At 43.3% G+C, this 18,526-nt stretch overlaps 1 protein-coding gene and 1 long non-coding RNA gene across 13 annotated transcripts in view; one reads left to right on the top strand and one right to left on the bottom strand.

Annotated features, from left to right (window-relative positions):
- Positions 1-1,892: 1,892 nt before the first annotated feature.
- LMAN1 (lectin, mannose binding 1) lies at positions 1,893-18,348 on the bottom strand. Its single transcript, XM_068169357.1, has 13 exons — positions 18,115-18,348; positions 16,179-16,333; positions 15,989-16,096; positions 14,503-14,564; positions 13,810-13,909; positions 12,719-12,842; positions 12,316-12,374; positions 11,588-11,720; positions 10,476-10,669; positions 10,311-10,381; positions 6,584-6,737; positions 5,769-5,890; positions 1,893-4,800 (listed from the first exon to the last, which is right to left on the bottom strand). The coding sequence occupies exons 1-13, from the start codon at positions 18,323-18,325 to the stop codon at positions 4,764-4,766; spliced, it is 1,530 nt and encodes a 509-aa protein (XP_068025458.1). The 5' UTR covers positions 18,326-18,348; the 3' UTR covers positions 1,893-4,763.
- The window catches only part of LOC137457458 (uncharacterized), a 28,628-nt gene continuing 25,475 nt past the window's right edge, over positions 15,374-18,526 (top strand). For all 12 annotated transcript variants that reach the window (XR_010991272.1, XR_010991269.1, XR_010991273.1 and 9 more), the window contains exons 1-2: positions 15,374-15,574; positions 17,239-17,342. This is a non-coding gene — a long non-coding RNA (uncharacterized lncRNA). The remainder of the gene's footprint in view (positions 15,575-17,238; positions 17,343-18,526) is intronic.

Here is an 18,526-nt window from a genome sequence, read left to right as displayed (position 1 = left end):
GGAAAGAAAATAAGCTGCTAGGTCTCAAAAGTTGATGATGTTAGGTTTTGAGCATTTCCCCCACTCCAACTGACTGCGCATGCCTTCATGAAACATTCTGTAGTTTTCATTATCTAAATGGGCCTCCCAGAACTCTCATAATTTCACTGAGAGATGGGAGGATTCCAGCTTGCCTAATGCCTTAATCTGTATTAGAAAGGCTTCTAATTAAAGCAGACCTGTTACTATTAAAAAAAAGAAAAAAGGCAGGCAGGACATCCTGTAATCCTGGATTATTACTGATTAAACTTCAGATTTCTTCTTGAAGTAGAGTATCATTCAGAAGCATGAATCCCAAATCACATCAAAACCACTTTGATATCCTACAGATACCGAGAGAGCATCTTTCTGAAACCAAAGTTGCTTTTATTGATCACTGTGTGCTTTCAGAGCTATGCATAGGTTGAAAGGTGAGCAAACTTTTACACCTGACAGGAAAGCTGACAACCAGCTGATGTTGGAACAGGACCAGAATAGCGAGAAAATCCCATACCAAACACAGCAGTTGCACACCCAAGGAGACACACACGCACACTCTGACTTGTTTTGGGTAAGCAAGTTGTATTCTGACAAACAGGAGCAGAGCACCCAGGTGAGAGCAGTTTATTTGAAGAACTTCAAAGATACAGGCAGTCCTCAGCTCAGAAAAATGATCTGCTTTGTATACTCAGAGCAGCCACCAAGCAACTCTTTGTGCCCTTAAGAGACTTAGAAGCTGACAGCTTCACATTTGACCCCAAGAGTCTGATGCTCAAGGCAAGCCTGATGCTCTTACACAAGCTTTTGAGAGTCCCTCTTGCATGAGACTGCAACACAGAGGATATAATACCTCCCTCTCCCTCCACCCCCCCAGGAAGAATTTGGTCTGGATCCAGCACATCTTTCTCACTGATTTCAAGAGGTCAGTGAGTGTGTATAATTTTCTCTTGTTTCTGTTCCTTTTTGGTGGGTTGTATAGGTCTATCCACGACACAAGTTTCATTAAATAGAAACAAAAAAAGAGCCAGAAGTAATTGCAGGTAAAGAGGGAAGGAAGACTCATTGGGGTATTGCTTTGTATTGTGGCTCATAAAACCTCCCTTCCCACTGCACCAGTAGTAGCCAGGCCCATTACCAAGGCATCTTCTGCAAACGACTGGATTTTAACACGCTAATACAAGTTGCATTAACAAATGCACAACTCTGCATTTAGAAGCAGGATTGCTGAGAGACGTCTTCCGAGGCTCTGTATCTGAGGACAACCTCTGTGTAATTGCTGAGGGGCAGCTAGGTCGAGGCATGCAATGAGGCAAGTGTTGCTGGTCTTGGATTTCTGGGCACAATGCTGTCAATTCCACTGTGCTGTCACCAGTTTTTACACAGTAAAAATACACTGATATTCTATTAGTTAGCAGTGTGTAACCAACCCCTGCAAAATAATACCTCCTCAGCTGGAAAGGTGTAGCAGTGTCCTGGTATTCACCAGGCATTAATACAACAATCTTCAGCATTCTATAGAGACCTGGCTTACTTGCACTCTGCTTTGGAAGGGTTGTAAATAGGGTCTGACTCCAGCTGCATGCTGCCACTGTCTACCCCCCCCCCCCCCCCCACTTCCCTTTGGTAACTGTATTTAGCCTCAGACTAGTTGGGTAACAGTTGGACTTGATTATCTTAAAGGTCTCTTACAATCAGAATGCTTCTATGATTCTCGCTCTCTTTGCTACAAGCAGAGCCTCAGCCTCCCACTGCTGTAAACTCTCCAGGATCAGGCAGGACTGAGCCCAGATCTCAGTGTTCAGGCTCTCTGAACAACAAAGGGATAAGGCATGCTTGGATTTCATAGGCATGTACCAAATTAAAAGACAAAAAGCTTATTAAAAATATGCATCTTTATTCAAATAAGGTTATCTCTGAACTCCAAGTGTCAATTTACATTAGTCAGAAACATAGGAAAATGTCAGCTGTTTGAATCACAAAACCCCAACAGCAGTCTTCAGTGTTACAGCAATCGATGCATCGATAAATACCAGATCTTCTTCAGACAAGAATTTACAAACCATGTTGTGAGTTTGTCTGTTGAAAGATTTGGGTGGGACTTTATTTAACAGACCCTGACCAGTACAATGAGATTCTCTTGGCACTGCCAAATATTTGCTACTTATCCACACTTCAAATACAATTATTAGGCCTGTTCTTCCCCATATTGTCAAACTGGACTCCAAGGTGTCTTCTCCTCCTAGTCCTGAAACTTTCCTCGGCAGGAATCAAACGCACGATCAGTGTTGAAAGAAACTTCTAGCAGCCACACGTAACAGGAGCCTACACTGACTGACAAATACTCTTCAATTCCAAATTTGTTGCTACTACTTCAGCAACAAACAGGACAAAAGTTGGGCCAGTGGGAGCTTTCCTTGGGTCCAGTGAGTGATGAGGCAATTATGGAAGCTCCAAGGAGAGATGACTGTGAAACGAAGTATGAAGCAAAGTTACCACTTTTTGGATGTTATGCTTTAGACCTTCTGGTCTCTAACACCAAAGTTTCCCAGTTGTGCACGCAAGATGTCAGAATTAGGAGCAGCATCAGCACACAAGCTGAGCTTCACGGGAAGAGACAATTGTAATTGTCCCCTAAACACCACCCCCAGCCTTCTCTTCTAACAAAAGACACACAGGCATGGGTTGCTCCAGCTTTAAAATAAAGTTAGGGCTGGATAATTCACAGTAACAAAAAAGAGAGGCTTCCAACTGCTATTAGAGAGCTGTTCCTCATTATGCCAGAGATATGCATTGACTTAGCAAAATACAACTGCTAGCCTTGCTCTCGAAAGGGTTTTGCAAAGCCTGCTGTGTAAGAGTTCTGCTTAGGTGTTGGACTGATGCAGGAAGGCTTGCAACTGAGAGGAGCAACACTATATGTGTTCAGAATGATTTAAGAAAATACATTAATTTAGCTAGAAGAGTCAGGGTTCTAATACCTTAGACTCAAGGCACCTGTAAATATTTGCTGGTGTTGCAGGAACTGAATGGATGAACTCCTGTTCTATTCTGGCTTGTTTAGAAGAAGCTTTTTTTCATTGATTTATCGTATTTATCCAGCAAGACTAGCTTGAAGCTTTCTCCCAGCAGTACAGCAAAATCTTCCCAAATGTAGTAATTAATTTATAAAGCTTTGTCGCTTACAGCGTGTCACATACTGTAGCTTTGTAAATAGGTCTGTAAGCGGTGCTGTTTTATGGGTACAGCACAGATCCGCTTTTTGAACATTAAGTAACAAACTACATTGCATAGATGTATCATTTCTCCAAACTGACAGGCACAATACTGAAGTGTTCTGCATTACAGCAAATTTGGCAGCATGTTACACTCGGAGAGCACACTGCAGAAATGTAGTAGTAGCATGCCAGATTCCAGATAGGTTCTGTAGACTCAAACAGGTTGCTAATCAAAACTGAAATATCCTGATGTATTTGTGCATTGTAGAGACTATTAAAAAGCCATCCCAGCCCATTCTAGCTCTACAAGCAAACAACTCAAGGACAAAGTTACCACAGATATGTAAACAAGGCAAAATGAATTCAGTTCACCTTCCTAATTTGGGCTATCTGCTTTGTTTCTTTCCTGAAGTACATGTTCACCTGATAAGCAGTATCGAAAACACACGTTCGGTCTTATGCTTTTGAGATGAAAGCAGGGACTGACGCACCGTACTGGTTCTGCAATAGCTGCGGGATTTGAAAACGTGTCTGAAGCAAAAGCTTGTGAAAAAAATGGGTTGACACTCAATCAATACCTGTAGCTCAGAATACTTGCCCTGTCAAGACTTAAACCGTCTGTACTTGATAGATGAAAGACAGGACAGCTTTACAACAGTGAACACTAAACAAATCCTCGATAAAATCAGATGTGAAGAGGTATAAAGCAAAGGTATCTTTGCCGACAAGGTTCCCCAATCGCCAAACTAAATTAGGGTTTTGAAACTACCAACATGAAATCAGTCCCACAGTATACTTGGAAGTTTCTTCTCCATGGTTTCCCTCACAGCCTAAAACCAAAACCCAAAATAAGGAGCTAGGACTTCGCCTGTTCTCCGTGGTTTGTTTTCCACATCAGGCAGCGACAGTCAGACTGTTAAAGGCTGACTTTGTGGCCACAGATTACAAAGTGTTTAAATCTGTATTTCAGGACAAGTTAGAACTAACTGTAAGTCTGAAGCTGTTACATCCAACTGGTAAAGAAAATAGAGAAGAACACTTGTCTGGGGTTTGGGGAAGAAACATAATGAAATATAATAGTAATAATCACGAAATTATCTTTTGTCTGTTTGTTGCATTCGATTCTCTTTTAAATTTTATTTTTTTTTAAACCTGTATGTCAGGACATGTAGTGGCAAAGCATTCTGCATAAAGCACCCATCTGCAGTTCTCATGGACAACCACCAAGCCTGGTGTTTCAGTTTTCTCATCTGAAATCTGAACAAAAGAGCAACGTGGCAATTGCCGTCCAGCATCTAGGAGAAAGCTGGAGGAAAACATAGACCTAGATAGGGTCTGCAGTCTTCCCCTACCTAGCATTTTCTCTGCTGTTGCTTGTTTGTTTTCAACAGTTTAAATGGGAACTCATTTTGTTTAACAAAATTCAACAATTTTGAACTGTATAAAACACTAAAGTTTCCCTCGTGTACAGGGATGTGGATTTTCTGTGCATACATACTGCTGTCATGTACACACAACAGGTACAGGTCATCAAAAGAACTTTTTGGCTGCTGCTTCTTGTTGACTTCTGAAAGAAAAAGCAGAGGAGAGTTCATTAAGTATTTATGGTATAAAACAAGTTAACTGTTTTAAATATTCAGTATTTATTTGGGGATTAGAAGGTTGCATTCCTTGTCAGCAGAGACTTAGGGAAGGCAAATGTACATGGTGTCACAGAAACAGGACAGGAATTTTTCTGTTTACAGAGTCACTGGTAATGTCACTATAGCTCCAATTTCTATCAGACACAGAAGGAAACAAAACATTCTGGACAGAAGCCAGAGACTGAAAAGAACATCTGAATGAAGCCTCTCAGTATCTGATTGGCCTGAGGATCATCACACAAAAGGCAACACATGCAGCTAAGCAGCACAAGAATTTACATGACACGGGCTTTCCTTTTCCCTCTGGCGCTAAAACATATTTCTTTTCTTAGTGGATACAGATACTGTGGCTCAACCACACAGCTGCTACAGTTACAAGGGCATCAAAAAGAAGTGAGTCCAGCAGAAGACCGCAAGGATGGTGGTCAAGAGCTGAAGCGTATGCCTCAAGGGCAGAGGGGGAGAGAACTGGGCTTGTCATCCCAGACTAAAGAAGGCTTCAAGTGAGGAGGCAGGGACAGTTTCATGACAGAAAGCAGACACAATAGTCAAACCGCAACTGGGCAGGTTCCCACCAGATATACTGTGGAGGTGGGGTAAGAATAAAACAAACTTTATGATTGAACATTTCCAGTGAGGTCTGTAGCCAGTAAATTCTCCATTCCTAGAGCTTTTGAAGACCTGAGCAGCCTCCAAATACTGAGGAACCTGGTCTGATTTCAGTGTTGGCCCTGCTTTGAGCAGAAGGTTGAACTAGAGGCCACCCAAGGGCTCTGAATGATGTCTTGTTTTAAAGAAGATTAACATAATCATCCCATTGCAAATGCATTTCCAGTCAGAAGTTCTAAAATCATTTGCCCTGTTGCCTTCAACCCGGAGCATACATACTTACCTATACATGATATAAGCAATGAACAACACTGTCTGCACTGCTACAAATATGAAGAAGTGCACGGTAGATAAGCATGATGGAAACGGCGGCAAGTCTGGACACTTCAGTTTCTCATTAGCTGGCTAAAACCCAAGAAAAGCAGTGTTTGAGGAAAAAAACAAGGCAAACAAGACCTGCCATTGAAAGACTGTTACATGCAAGAAACAAAGCAAGGTCTTTGCAACTACAGGAGTGGAAAAGGTGGAAATGTCATAACCTTACTCTTTGTCTTTCCTTTTTCGCCTTTGTTTCTCAGATAAACTGACTGTTTGTTTGAGGGTTACAGGGAAAAGAATAAATCTTTGGTAAACCAACCCTGAAATAAAGAACCCTTGGTGGGACCACAAGCTAATTCAGCTTAACTGCTACCTAGGCTAGACTAAGGTGCTCCTGAATGTGAATGCGGTCATCTTTCACACTTACAGACCTTAAGCGTAGCTGCCTGAGCTTCTCATGATTAAAGCTCTCCCTTTTGTGCAGAAGTAATAGAGAATCTCCTCTGTATGGAGCTGCAAAGCAGGGAGACAAACACACAAAAACCCACCCAGAAAACCTAATTGCTTGACCTTGTTTCCACAGGAAATTAGACTAAAAATCATGCTCTTTGTGGAAAACTTCTCATCAAGACACAGATCATGCAGTTAGGTCAAGGCAGCGCAGTTTTAGTGAAGCAGCTTAATGAAGGATTAATTGCTCTATAAATTGCATGCTGGCTCATCCTAGCTTTTCACTAACAGCCAAATAAAGAAGTGTTACACTTCCAGCACATAAATTACCGTATTTCGTTGTACTAAGTGCTCAATGTCCCTTTTTACTCCATGAAGGTGTTCTTTGATGTCATTGAAGTGTTGAGTTGTTTCATAGGCTCCTGCAACAGAGCCAGGATGTTGAGCTCCACTGATCAACCTCAGAGTATCAGCCATGGAATTTCTGAAATGAGACAATGACAAAACATCTTTCAGCTGGGAACAGCAGTTTTTAGTCTGTTTAAATTAATCTGAAATGCACAGTTGCCCCAAAAGGCAGAAAATGCTTTTTCTACCTTCCAAGAATACCTATCAAAAAATAATTCCTTAATCAAAGAATTATTTTGAGTAATAACTTGATTCTGTATTCAGTTCGAATTTGTGCAGTGCACCACCTCCCACGAGCACATTGAAAACAAGATCTGGCTAGACATCTGCTTTGCCTGACTGATGAAGTCTAAACCAAGAGTTTTATCTGAGGCTCTTGCCAAGGCTTTAGGATAAGCAGAGTTTAATGCAATCTTTGAAGAAAACCAAAAGCTGGTTGAAAAATAAATAAATAAATCCAGTCATGTAAGAAATAAAAATAAAGAGGCGGCTTTAGGGATAAGAAAAGATTTAGATACATCCTTGTTTCATGATTATCATCTATACGAGAAACTCATTTCCTGCATGCATTGTTGCAACGCTTAACGTTGTCTTCATGTCAATTCATTTTGCTTCTACAACAAATCACATTAAATCCATAAAAAGTTGAGGCTCTATAACTAATTTTGTTTGAGGTAAATTAGTCAATGAGAGAAAGACCCCTTAATCTCTAATCAATATGTTTATATAATTCCCCCCAACTTTTCAGTTGCAAAGAGGATTATTTTACAGATAAAATATTTATCATGTGAATGTTAATCTCTTCATTATTAACAGAATAAACAATCACAATGTATGTCTTTGGATTTCTTTTTAATTTACTTAAAACTTTACCATTTGTTCAGATGAGAGCTTACTTCAATGCCTTCAAGGTGCAGACCTCTTTGTACAGTGGTTAGCAATTTATCATAGTATCATAGAATGGTTAGGACTGGAAGGGACCGTCAAAGATTGCCTGGTCTGACACCTCTGCCACAGGCAAGGACATCTTTCTTTCACTACATCAGGCTGCCCAAATCCCCATTCAGCTTGACCTTGAGCACTGTCAATTTTAACTTTTACACAGGAAAACAAACCACAAAACCTGGCTTGAACACTATTAATTTAGAAACCTGGCAACAACGTTGGATGGTATGTGTGTTACACAAACTGAGAAAACCTCAAGTGAAGGGTAGAAACGTTAATGTTTACAAGTAGTCTTCACGAAGATGAAGCTGTGCAGCACAGAACTAAAAAGCCCCCACAAGCAGATTAACAAGAAAAGTAGTACTGTGCCTATCCTGTTCAAAGGCACCGTGACAAGTCTCTGGCAGCTTGAAGAGCAAGCACAGATCTGCTAGTGCCCCAGCAGCTTTTGTGCTGTTGGGAGAACCATGCAGCATGTTTAAACTACCTGAAGCAGCTCCATACGAAGTCAAAGCCACGCACCGAATTGATCTACACAATGATACCAAGTTGCAGACCCACCACCTTAAGAGATGCAGTCAGTAATTACAGCCCTTCCTAAATGCTGGATCAGCAACATACTTCAAGCTGAAGACTACCAGCTACTCTTAAAAAAAACCACTTTGAAACACAAACCAGTACTCTGCATGCTTCCCACACCACCCAGAAAAACCCACCTGTTTTCACTTCCAGTAACAAAAAGATCCAAGAATTCACCCTGCACTGTCACCTTTGTAAAAGCTCAGTCCCGCTTCCAGCATGTGTTAGAAGATCAGGTGCTTTCCACAGTAATGTCTGCAGTTGCTCCAGGTAACATAGCGTACTCTAGGCCAGGTGGGGTTAGCCCTGGACTTCTGCAAAACTCCCAGTATTCACCTCGATAACGTGGTTCATACTGCTGCAAAGTTATCACAAGGAGCTACCAAACCCCAGTCCTTTGTTTCTGGAAGCCACTGCAAACAGAACTAACCAAAGCAGCTGTTGCTTTCTCTCATTGTGCATTTCTGCTTTGGAACTCCCTGTGACACAACTCAAGTTAGCATGTATGCCGGGAATGACTGTATTTTTGTATTGTATTTAAAGATTGACTAGTATTTTCCTCTGCTTTGAATCATCTATGAGACAAGCAAATTTTTCACTGGTAGTTTTTCCCTAAATGCAGAGACATGCAACCACCATTATGGCCACTGCCTGGTACCTGCTGATAGTAACCCCGATTGGGCACACGCACCACACTCTTTATCTTGCCCCACTGCTTTCAGTACTGGAGCACAACTGTGACACCCGTTTTGTTCCGCTCCCTCCCTAATACCACCAATCTCTATGTCGTTAACAGAGGTCTGCACACCCAGCTTCCCCCAGGCTGATGTGCTGTTTGTTAAAAGCAGAACGACCTCCTTAAGTAGACATGGTCTCTATCAAATTGAATTTACATTTGCTGTTGCGCGAACGATACCAGGCGGATGGTTTCTTTTGTATGAACATGCAGGATTCCTCTGTAATCAGATGATTAAGAAATCCACAAATCTTGACAAGCAAATTGCTTTGGACAGTAAGTCCTTCTCCGCCGGGATGACCAGCGGCGCAACAGCGGGCTGGTCATGTCTGTCTATAAATAAAAAGTTTCTTTAATCTAAGAAAAATACTAAGATGACGTTATGCAAACCCATACCCACTAACAGGGCAGACTGCCAATATTAACAAGAAAATCTAATTTGCTTGCAAGGTATAAGGATTTGGCAAGAAGCTTTTGGGGAAAAACAAGTGCAAAAATGGAAGCACTCTAATCTTCCTTCCACAAAAAAATGACCTACTTAGATAAATAACCAGAGCTGCCCTTGAGCTAACACAGGAAAAACCCTCAGCTGCAGGAATTCCTTTTCTCCTTCTCGTAAGCCCAAGGTAAGGAATGTTTTAAGTACTAAAAATGAAGAGTTAAAGCAACTTAAAGCTGTTGCTGCTGAAGACAGAAATTGTAGAGCATCTTTGAAGCAGTACACAAACATTCCTATTTTCTCACATCTATTTCAGCAGCATAGCACCTTCAAGGTCAGACTTTTACCTAATTTAGTGATGTAGCTTCCAAAGGAAACCGTGCTGTTTCTCCCCTTGTTTTAAGAAGTTCAGGCCAAGGGAGGATGTTATGTATTTTCCACATATGGCCCTTGTTTCAGCTGCAATGCTCTCGTAAGGCCTAGCCCTACTCCTATTGATAAAAAAAGTTAACCTACAATGGAAAGTAAAGGAAAAAAGAAAGACACAAAACTACCAACCAAGGCCTGGAATTCTGAGAGACTTGACATAAATGGGAATACTTTTTGTGATATAAAAAAAATAATTAACACTACGGAGGAGTAATCAATGGATGAGCTTTAGATGATCATAGCAACATAAGGGAAAAGCCCCGCAGATAGCATATGTCTGTACTGACGAAAGAACCAAACTACTTTAGCAAAACCCAGAAAGGAGTCATTGGAAGAATAATCAATAATTCTCAAAAACTTTTATTACATGCAGAGTCATTTTAATTTCATCACTAAGGAACTGACACAGAGGAGAAATTTCACGTTTGTAAATATTCTTCTCCTGAAATAATAAAAGGATTTAGAAGCTGGAAAACAGTATGAAATTCAAAACACAGCCTTAATGTTTAGAAAGCATTTACCTCATTTCAGTTGCTTGTCTAATGACCTCTTCTTGAGTTTTCACAACTGTCTCAAACCCTTGCTGGGAAACCTGGCAGTGGAGAGTAGGGGTGAGAAAAAGATCAGCATGGTCTTGGACAAAGCAAATCAAGCTGGGGCATCAATCATGATGCAGTTTCACTTGCCTGTCCTTGTTGAGCCAGAACACCAGCTCCTCTCTTTGCCATCTCCTCTGTGACCGCAGAGACGTACTTCCGCTGCTCATCCAGGATCATGTCCAGTTGCCTGTTCAGCTGTTTGATTTCAAGATGGATTCGATTCTGCCCCTCCAAGATTTGCCTCAGTTCACGATCGCTGACAGTTTCGAAAGGGTCATCCGCTGACAGGGCAAAAGCACAGGCTGTTTGCGTACATCTGCAATCCTCTATTTTGAGTTGCACTGTATCCTTTTCCTTCCAGGGTTCCGCATGCACGTACTTGGTTCCCCATCATTTGATCTATTCGGTGTTTATTTACCACCCTTGCCATAGCAAGGAATACCTGAGTGGGATCAGAACAACTGCACAGAGATACTCACACGTATCCCACATATTCAAACCCAGGCTCTGTATTTGAGTTCCTATTTCAATACTTGGCTAATGTGCCACATGAAATGGAAACAGGATGCTGTCATTACTAGGAGGCAGCTACCTTTGCATAAGCTGGCATTGTATTACCAACTGTCAGAGGAGATATGCAGGCATTAACAGCTACTTTTTAGAATAAGTAAGCTTGAAAACGTAGCTTGAAATAGTCAAGTGACTGCATGCTCTGAGAGAGTTTCTCCACAGCCTCAACAACATCAGAAATTCCAAAAGACTGTGGCAAAAAGATTATTATTTCTTACCAATGGAAGGCTGGACAGTATTTAAAAAAATACAGATTAAGATAAAATGGTGCAGGACCTGTACACAGTCATAACTGATCACTGTGCAGAAGAAGGTGACAACCTGAAATTTCAGGCCTAGGTGCCTGAAGTACCATCCTGACATGTGTGCATTCAAATACAAACAATTCGATCCACAACAGTAAGAAAGAGCCTGGCTTCCATTATGCTTTCAAATAAACAGTTCTAAAGAAAAAAAAAAAGACAATCTAGGCAGACTTTGTACTTCAGAGAAGTCCTCATAAGGAAAAGATCAAAGACTCTTAAATAAAGTGGCATCGGCAGAAGCGCTGTGAGATCGGGCCCTACTTCTGAATCTCCCAGAAAGCAAAGGTTTTCCCTGACAACTGAAAAACTGCTGAAATAACTTGCCTGGCTGTCCTTGCACATCAGGATGTTCCTTTTTGAATTCTTCTTTCTTTTTATCCAGTTCTTGTTGAAAGTGCTCAAACTCTTCTTGGTATTTCTCTTTATCTTGTTGAGGAATTTCTGCACCTGTTGTTGGCTTCAAAACATTATCCGGGGAGGAGGGGAGGAGATATTTTTTATGTTCTCCACCACTCCTATGTAACTTATTCTCCAGAAAGACCGTTTAGATTTCAGATTGGAAGACATAACACAACTAGTTGAGCACATTACTGTATTTTGAAGAGAGGAATCAGATGTCCCTATGGAGACCCACAGGTTTTTCCTGTCACAGGTGTACCTTCTGCGACTAAAAAGAAATCTAATCTCGCAAGCATAGATGCTGTTTAGTACAGAACTGCTCTAGATGTGTGGGAAGCCGAAAGCAAGAACAGATTATTTGTTTACTTTCCCAACACAGTGTACATTTTAGTTTGTTTCCTCTGCATGTTTGGATTTAATATCAAGATTTTGGGTGATGCAGTGTTGCTTTAAGAATTCTGGTCTTGGAAATGTTAGTCAAAATCCATTATAGCATTAGCCTAGTTTCTCTAGAACAGGTAACAGCACAGCTACATGCCACAGTCCTGGAACAGAAATGCCAAGTATGACTTAAGACAAAATGCCATAACCTAGTGCTGCATATAAATCGCACACCATAAGATATTTTATAAATGATGCATGAAGATGCTTACTGCTTCCTTCCCAGGCTCAGTCAGCTGGAAGGTGAGGAAAGACAGGACATCATGATCATCTGTATTGAACACATTAAAAACACCTGTTAATTGAAACTGCTACAAATCCTTGTACTTTCCAAATCAACCCTGCACTTGCAAAGGATATTCAGGTAGCAGCATCCTCCCAAGACTCTATGCAGCAAGGAATGAGACTGCACGTCTTTGTCAGGACAAAGTGAAAGTCCTTCTGCTCTGGCCAGGAAAGGGCCTAAGCATATCCATAATTTGGGAAAGGGAGTGGATTAACCACATCAACATGGCCAAAAATTGGTGTAATGGGCCAACATCAGCTGTAAAAACCCCTCACTCATGATCCCTGCAAGTCCCCACACCATTTGCCAGAGTTTTTAACATTTGCTACCTGCAAGGCCCCCCGTTGCCGCAGATATTCCGAAATATCCCTGTGATGGCAACGCCATATCTTCCACTTTGGCACAAAACTCATAGTCTTCTTTATCTGGAGTAAAGCCGTTGTTAATTAATACCTGAAGGACAAACACAATTTTTACCACACAAATCTCTTTGTGTTAATTGCTTTATCAGTTTATAGTGTCCTGGTTTGAGGTTGGACAGATCCTCTATCGCCCCGAGAGGGACAAAAGAAGCTACCACATACAGTCACAGTCAAAAAGAGCAGCTCTGGGCCTGACACAGAATTTTCACTCCAGAGTAACAAAGATCTTTTACCATTACAACACAGTGCAAGGTTCACCCTCTTTTAGGTGCACACATGTTGACTTTTAGACAAACTTTTACTACAAAAGTTGTATGGTTAATAGCTAGGAACAGCCTCTTCTCAGAAGAAATCAGAAGCCAATTCAGAGTCATCTGATTATAGAACTTCAGAAGTCTTTAAGACTTCCTTACACCTGCAGTTCTCTATCTTCTCCAATCTTCCAAGCTCTGCTACTTCTTGGAGGTGGGATGGCTCAAGCAGTGAATTTCCACCTACTGTCAAAGAGCAAGCTTTGTTTTTTCAGTCATGTTTCAAGAACCTCTTCTCTTCAGCTTCAAAAGCCTATGTAGCTCTCAGATCAGCTTGAGAAATACTGCTCAAATAAGAGCTGCTTGGAAGGCGAGTGTAGCCTAAAACTACTGCAGCGAGGAACCCATACAGGCTTTTGGGACACTTCTGCAGCCAAGTCAATAGCCATAGAGGGCTCTGAGCGCTTGCGAGTACATGAGCACAACTGACTCCCAAGGCACAACAAAAGAAATCAGCAACACCTGCCAAAGCAGCTCAGGAAACCAGAGAGTTGCACTAATGTAGCTGAAGGAACTTATCCAGCTTTGAACATAATGCATCTCCTTCCAACTTCTGCTACTAAGCTCAACATTTTCAAGAGTACTGGAATTAACCGTATGGGGTCTTTGGGTTTCCAAACAGCGTCCCCAACGTCACACTCAGAAAGCTGAGGAACAAGAGCAATGACATTCTTTCAGAGCACTCACAGTCAGTGTTTTCTGGTAGTATGTGACCTTCACTCGGACAGGATAGGGCTTGTTGCGGAAGTCCCTCTGACAGGATGCCAGTGCTTGTGTGGAACCATCACTATACAAGAAGACAGCTTGCATAAAAATGGGTCTTACGACTTATCAGCTAGGACAAAGGCGTGTTACGCGGGACACAACATGGACAGAATGCAGTATTGGGGAGATCTGTTTGCTTTTAAGACATATTCCTGCACTTGTGAACTGAGATGGAAATAACTCACAGTCTGGACTGTGTCAGCTGAGCTAGACACCTCTCTTTTCAGAGTGCCCAAAAAGATGTCAATTGTGCTGCTGACAATCGACAATCAGAAATTAAACCTATCTCAATTACTTTTGGTAACAGGCAATTAGGCTTCAGTTAGTCACTTCTGCCAGTTATTAAGCTGTGTAGAAGACACTCATAAGCAATGAAGAGGTAAGAAGTCTGTATCTTCCTTTATCTGAGTTTGCACATCCCAAGGGACACATGCCATTTAAATATTTGATTTCTGTGCTGCTACTGCCAAAGCAGTGTTTTGACATACAGGAAAACTCAAATGTAAAGGAAACGTTAAAGTTTCATGTGAAATAAACCTTTCTAATGTCTCTCACAGTGCAACAAATCATAATTCAAAAGCAAATATTTCTCACTAACTCTGAAAATACACTTACTTCTGATGGTCGTACAGAAGTTTTCCATTGTTGCGTACGACAATCACTCCAGGATTGTTTTTCTAGGAAAAACAGTAAACAAATGGAATAGTTTAATCCAGAGTGAAGTGTAAGTAACAGCACTTATAGCCTTTCTGCAATAAAGCACCTGAAGTCATTACACTACAGACACACCACAGATGTGTTTATTCTACCTGTACCTCAGGATCACATATATGACCTTGTACAGTCATTAGAAGAACCTCAGGAGCTACGTCAGAGTCTAAACAAAGCCTGTTGAACACTTCTCTAGTTATTCACACTGCTAGAGGAGAAGAACAAGCTAAAATGCTACCGGCAGAACAGACTCCCAGATCTGGGAGTTCATCTCCCTTCTGCCTTCATTTCCAGATGTCTTCTCCCAGATGTTGGCTGCAGTAAATTTCTTCATAACAGACTGTGGGGCTATGTCCTCAGGCTAGTAAGGTATCATCCAGAAGAAGAGTTCATCTAGTACTGTCAACTAAATACACCCTGCTTGTGATGCTGATGTTAAAAGTGATTCTTCACTGCCTTTCAAGTGGTTGTATGTGCTTGCATCCAGACATGACCCCCAGCAGAAAATGGACTGCCCATCAACCGTGAGTATTGAACACCTTTGTCTATGCTATGCTCTGAGGTAATTAGACCTGAGCTGCACTCATGAATGCTTCAAAAGGGCAACTGTGACCTGCATCGGCCACAGAATTTTTGCTGCTGAACTACTCAAGGCAGGTCTGTTCCAAGAAAAAGACCATCTCTGAAGACTCAGAAATTTGTGTTTCCGCACTGTCATTATTTTGACACAGTACTGTCCTGGTTTTGCTGGGACACAATCACAGGCCAGCTGTGGGCTATGGGCCATCAGCAGCTGAGGCAGCCAGGACAGCTGACCTGAGTGGGCCACAGGTGTGCTGCATACCATGAATATCAGGCTCAGTATGAAAGAGGGAGCTGGCAAGGAGGACAGGCTTCTGCTGGAGCTCCTCCTCACTCCTTTCCTGCTACTGAGGACTGCTTTCCTGAATGTTGTGACGGCTGTGCTTTTTCTGGGGTGAGCATAATGATATGTACCTTGTACTGACACTAATTTGGCTATTTCGTTTAAGCTGTTTTTATTTCAGCCTGTGGGTCTTTTCTCCTTTTCCTCATCCCTCTTCTCTGCTGGGGAAGGGTCACTGGGTGCTAGAAGAACTGCCGTTGTTTAGCCCAGATATGAGCTAAACATAGATGAATATACCTCTTCCAAAGCACACACCCTTAGATACATCAACATTTCAAATTGTACGTGAATGTTCCAGGTTTCAGCTTGTACACATATACAGGGTATTGTCCCTCAGTGTTCATAGAGAAAAGACCAATTATTTGCTATGCTTCATCTCTGAAGCTTTTTCTGCAAAGGTATGTTCATGAAACAGGTGGGAAATTCCTCCAGAATCTTTGCTAGAAGATTTTGCTTCTGACTAACCTTTCCATCATTGTCAAAAGAATCAAGGAAAATTCCAACACCATTCCATTTATCAGCTGCCCCAAAGACAGGACCTTCCAAGCCTTGCTCTTCTGTAAACCAGATTGCCTGTTACAGAAAACAAGAGCTGTGAGCCAGAAGTCGCTTTTTACAGCGTATCTATTTTCCAGTTAGATCAAATTCTGGATACCAATCCATCAGCTCCAATGCGGCCTCTTCCGGTAACTCGAAAGGTCACTTCCACTTCCCAGTACTCAAATGTTGCCTTGGTTTTTGTCCACACTGACCCTCTTTGGCTTTTCAAAGATGTCGTTAAACGAATCTGGTCTGCGCTGGGTATGGCATCTAGAAAGGGAAGGAACCAAGTGAGTATATGAAAGTACTGGGAGTGCTGAACCAGTCAATTAACAGGTCTCCTAAACTCGCAGAACTTTCTGGTTGCCTCAACTAGGGAAGAGCTTTCAAAATAACTTCAGTGGAGCATTCAAGCACTTGGGTGGAAGGTGTGTGGAACCCAACATTTCCCCCCCTGCCCCCCTTTCAGTCCCCCCAGTCTTTACTTTCAAGAACCTCAGTACTGCTTTATGGAAGATTTAATTGTGACCAATTGTGATTTAATTGTGACCAATTGTGATTTAATTGTGACCAAAATGTACAGCTTAACAGAATACCGGCCTTGCTGTTAAGGTAAGCGTTAAATAAATCTTTTTAAAAAGTCCAACCCATAAATAAGGTTAACCTTTCTGCTCTGTCCCATGACTTTCCATGAAACAGATTTCTGTTCTGCATTTTAGAAGGATGTTCTAATTCTCTGTTTAATAGTTTGAAAGAACAGGCTAGCGTTTAGAGATAAATTAATTTGTATTAAGTAACATTTATTTTTGTGATTATCTGCTTTAAAAAGCAGGGGGAAAAAGCTCATCTAAAGACAGTTTCCTTTGTGCCACCTGTAGCATAACATCAAATACGGAAAGAATTAGTACTTGTGAGTGAACATAAACTGCAGCCTGTTAAGAAGCCAAACAATGCACAGAAGCTACTGCAGAGAGGCTCAGGGCACGACAGCACCTTATGCACAGTAAAAATCATTATGTTTTAGAAGGGGACTGTATGGAAGACCGGGTGTCTGAGCACCACCCGATCCTTAACCCATACTGCAGAGGACACAAATTGCATAAACTGTGGCAATAAGATTGTGTTTGCCAGGGCAGACTGCCTGTCTCAAGCTTTTAATGTATGGATTCCAACAGGCTTCGTAGCGCACAGAAGCATCAGCAGCCTGTCTCGGGTCCAGCACACAGGCGAGAGGCCGACTTTCCTGTTGACTCGCAGTGACACATCATCACTTCACGAGGTATCGTCACCCTTAGCAATGGAGCAGCCACAGCACCAGCTGAGTAACTTCCCACCTCATGCCAAAGAAACTGGGCGAGTATTTGCTGGCGTTGTAACCGCTACCACGGTGTCTCCTCTGTCCCTCTGGGACAACGTGGAAATCCGCAAGAAGGGGCCCGCGGGCGCGGCGGGTACCCACGGCGCTGGCTGCAGGCTCGATCTGTCTCTGCCCGCAGCTCAGCTCTGCCGAGGGAGACGATGGGGAGAGCCGGTGGCGCCGAGTCCGGCTCTCCTCCCTTTCGGCAGCTGCAGGAGTGCCTGCATCTGGCACCCGGTGCCTTGGCAGCCCCCCGGAACCCCACCGAGGCTGACAGGTCCTGCCGCACCCCATCCCCACGGTCTCAAGTTGAGCCGGGGGGGTTTAGATTTGATATTAGGCAAAAATTCTTTACTGAAATAGCGCTCGGGCATTGCAACAGGCAGCCCAGGGAGACGGTGGAGTCGCCGTCCCTGGCGGCGTTCGGAAACCGCGTGGACAGGGCAGTGGGGGAGGCGGCGCAGTGGCCACGGCGGTGGTAGCTGAGAGCTGGACTCCACAGGCCACGACAGAATCACAGAAACGATTCGATGATTCTGTCTCCACCGCGTCCCTCAGCCCCCGGGCACGGCCTGGGGTGGCTCTTTCCCGTGTCACCTCCTAAAGTAACGAGAAGAACGAGCCCGTTTCGGAGCTCCCCGCAGCTGCCGGCGCGGCCCCGCTCGCACTTCGCCGCCCCGCGCCCGGCACTTACTGCCCGTATGAACCCAGAACGGCACCGTCCCGTCCGCCTGCACCAGGTGTGGTCCCTTAAAGCTGTATTTGTACTCAAAGCGACGGTGCGGCAGAGCTGCCGCCGCGTCTGCCGCCGCCTGCCCGAGGGCGCTCTGCAGGTGGCCGAAGGCGAGCAGGGCAGCAGCGAGGAAGGACGCCGCCAGGCCGCCCCCCTGCGCGCGCGCCGCCATCTTGGCCCGTGCTGCGGGCCGCCGGGTGCCGCCAACAGGGCGCCGCGCGATTGGCCGGGCAAAGGGCGCGGCGGCGGGGCCGGCCGGGGAGGGCGGCGCTGGCCAGGGCTCTTCCGAGGCCGCTGGGAGTGCGCCGCGTCTGGGCGGAGCGTTCAGAGCCGTGGCGAGCTTTGGTGTGGTTCCGCTGCCGCTCTCGGGAGC

This window comes from Melanerpes formicivorus, unplaced genomic scaffold (assembly GCF_026170545.1).
Source record: "Melanerpes formicivorus ecotype bairdi unplaced genomic scaffold, bMelFor1.0.p_v2 SCAF_179, whole genome shotgun sequence".
Lineage (NCBI taxonomy): Eukaryota > Metazoa > Chordata > Aves > Piciformes > Picidae > Melanerpes > Melanerpes formicivorus.
This window is presented reverse-complemented; position numbering and strand designations above follow the sequence as displayed.

Coding starts and splice junctions, on each gene's coding strand:
- LMAN1 (XM_068169357.1), bottom strand. CDS start 18,325: ATGGCGGCGCGCGCGCAGGGGGGCGGCCTGGCGGCGTCCTTCCTCGCT. Junction 10,670..11,587: donor TGATGTGCAAGGACAGCCAG/GCAAGTTATTTC, acceptor TTGCCCTGTCAG/CGGATGACCCTTTCGAAACT. Junction 4,801..5,768: donor ATTGCTTATATCATGTATAG/GTAAGTATGTAT, acceptor TTTTTCTTTCAG/AAGTCAACAAGAAGCAGCAG.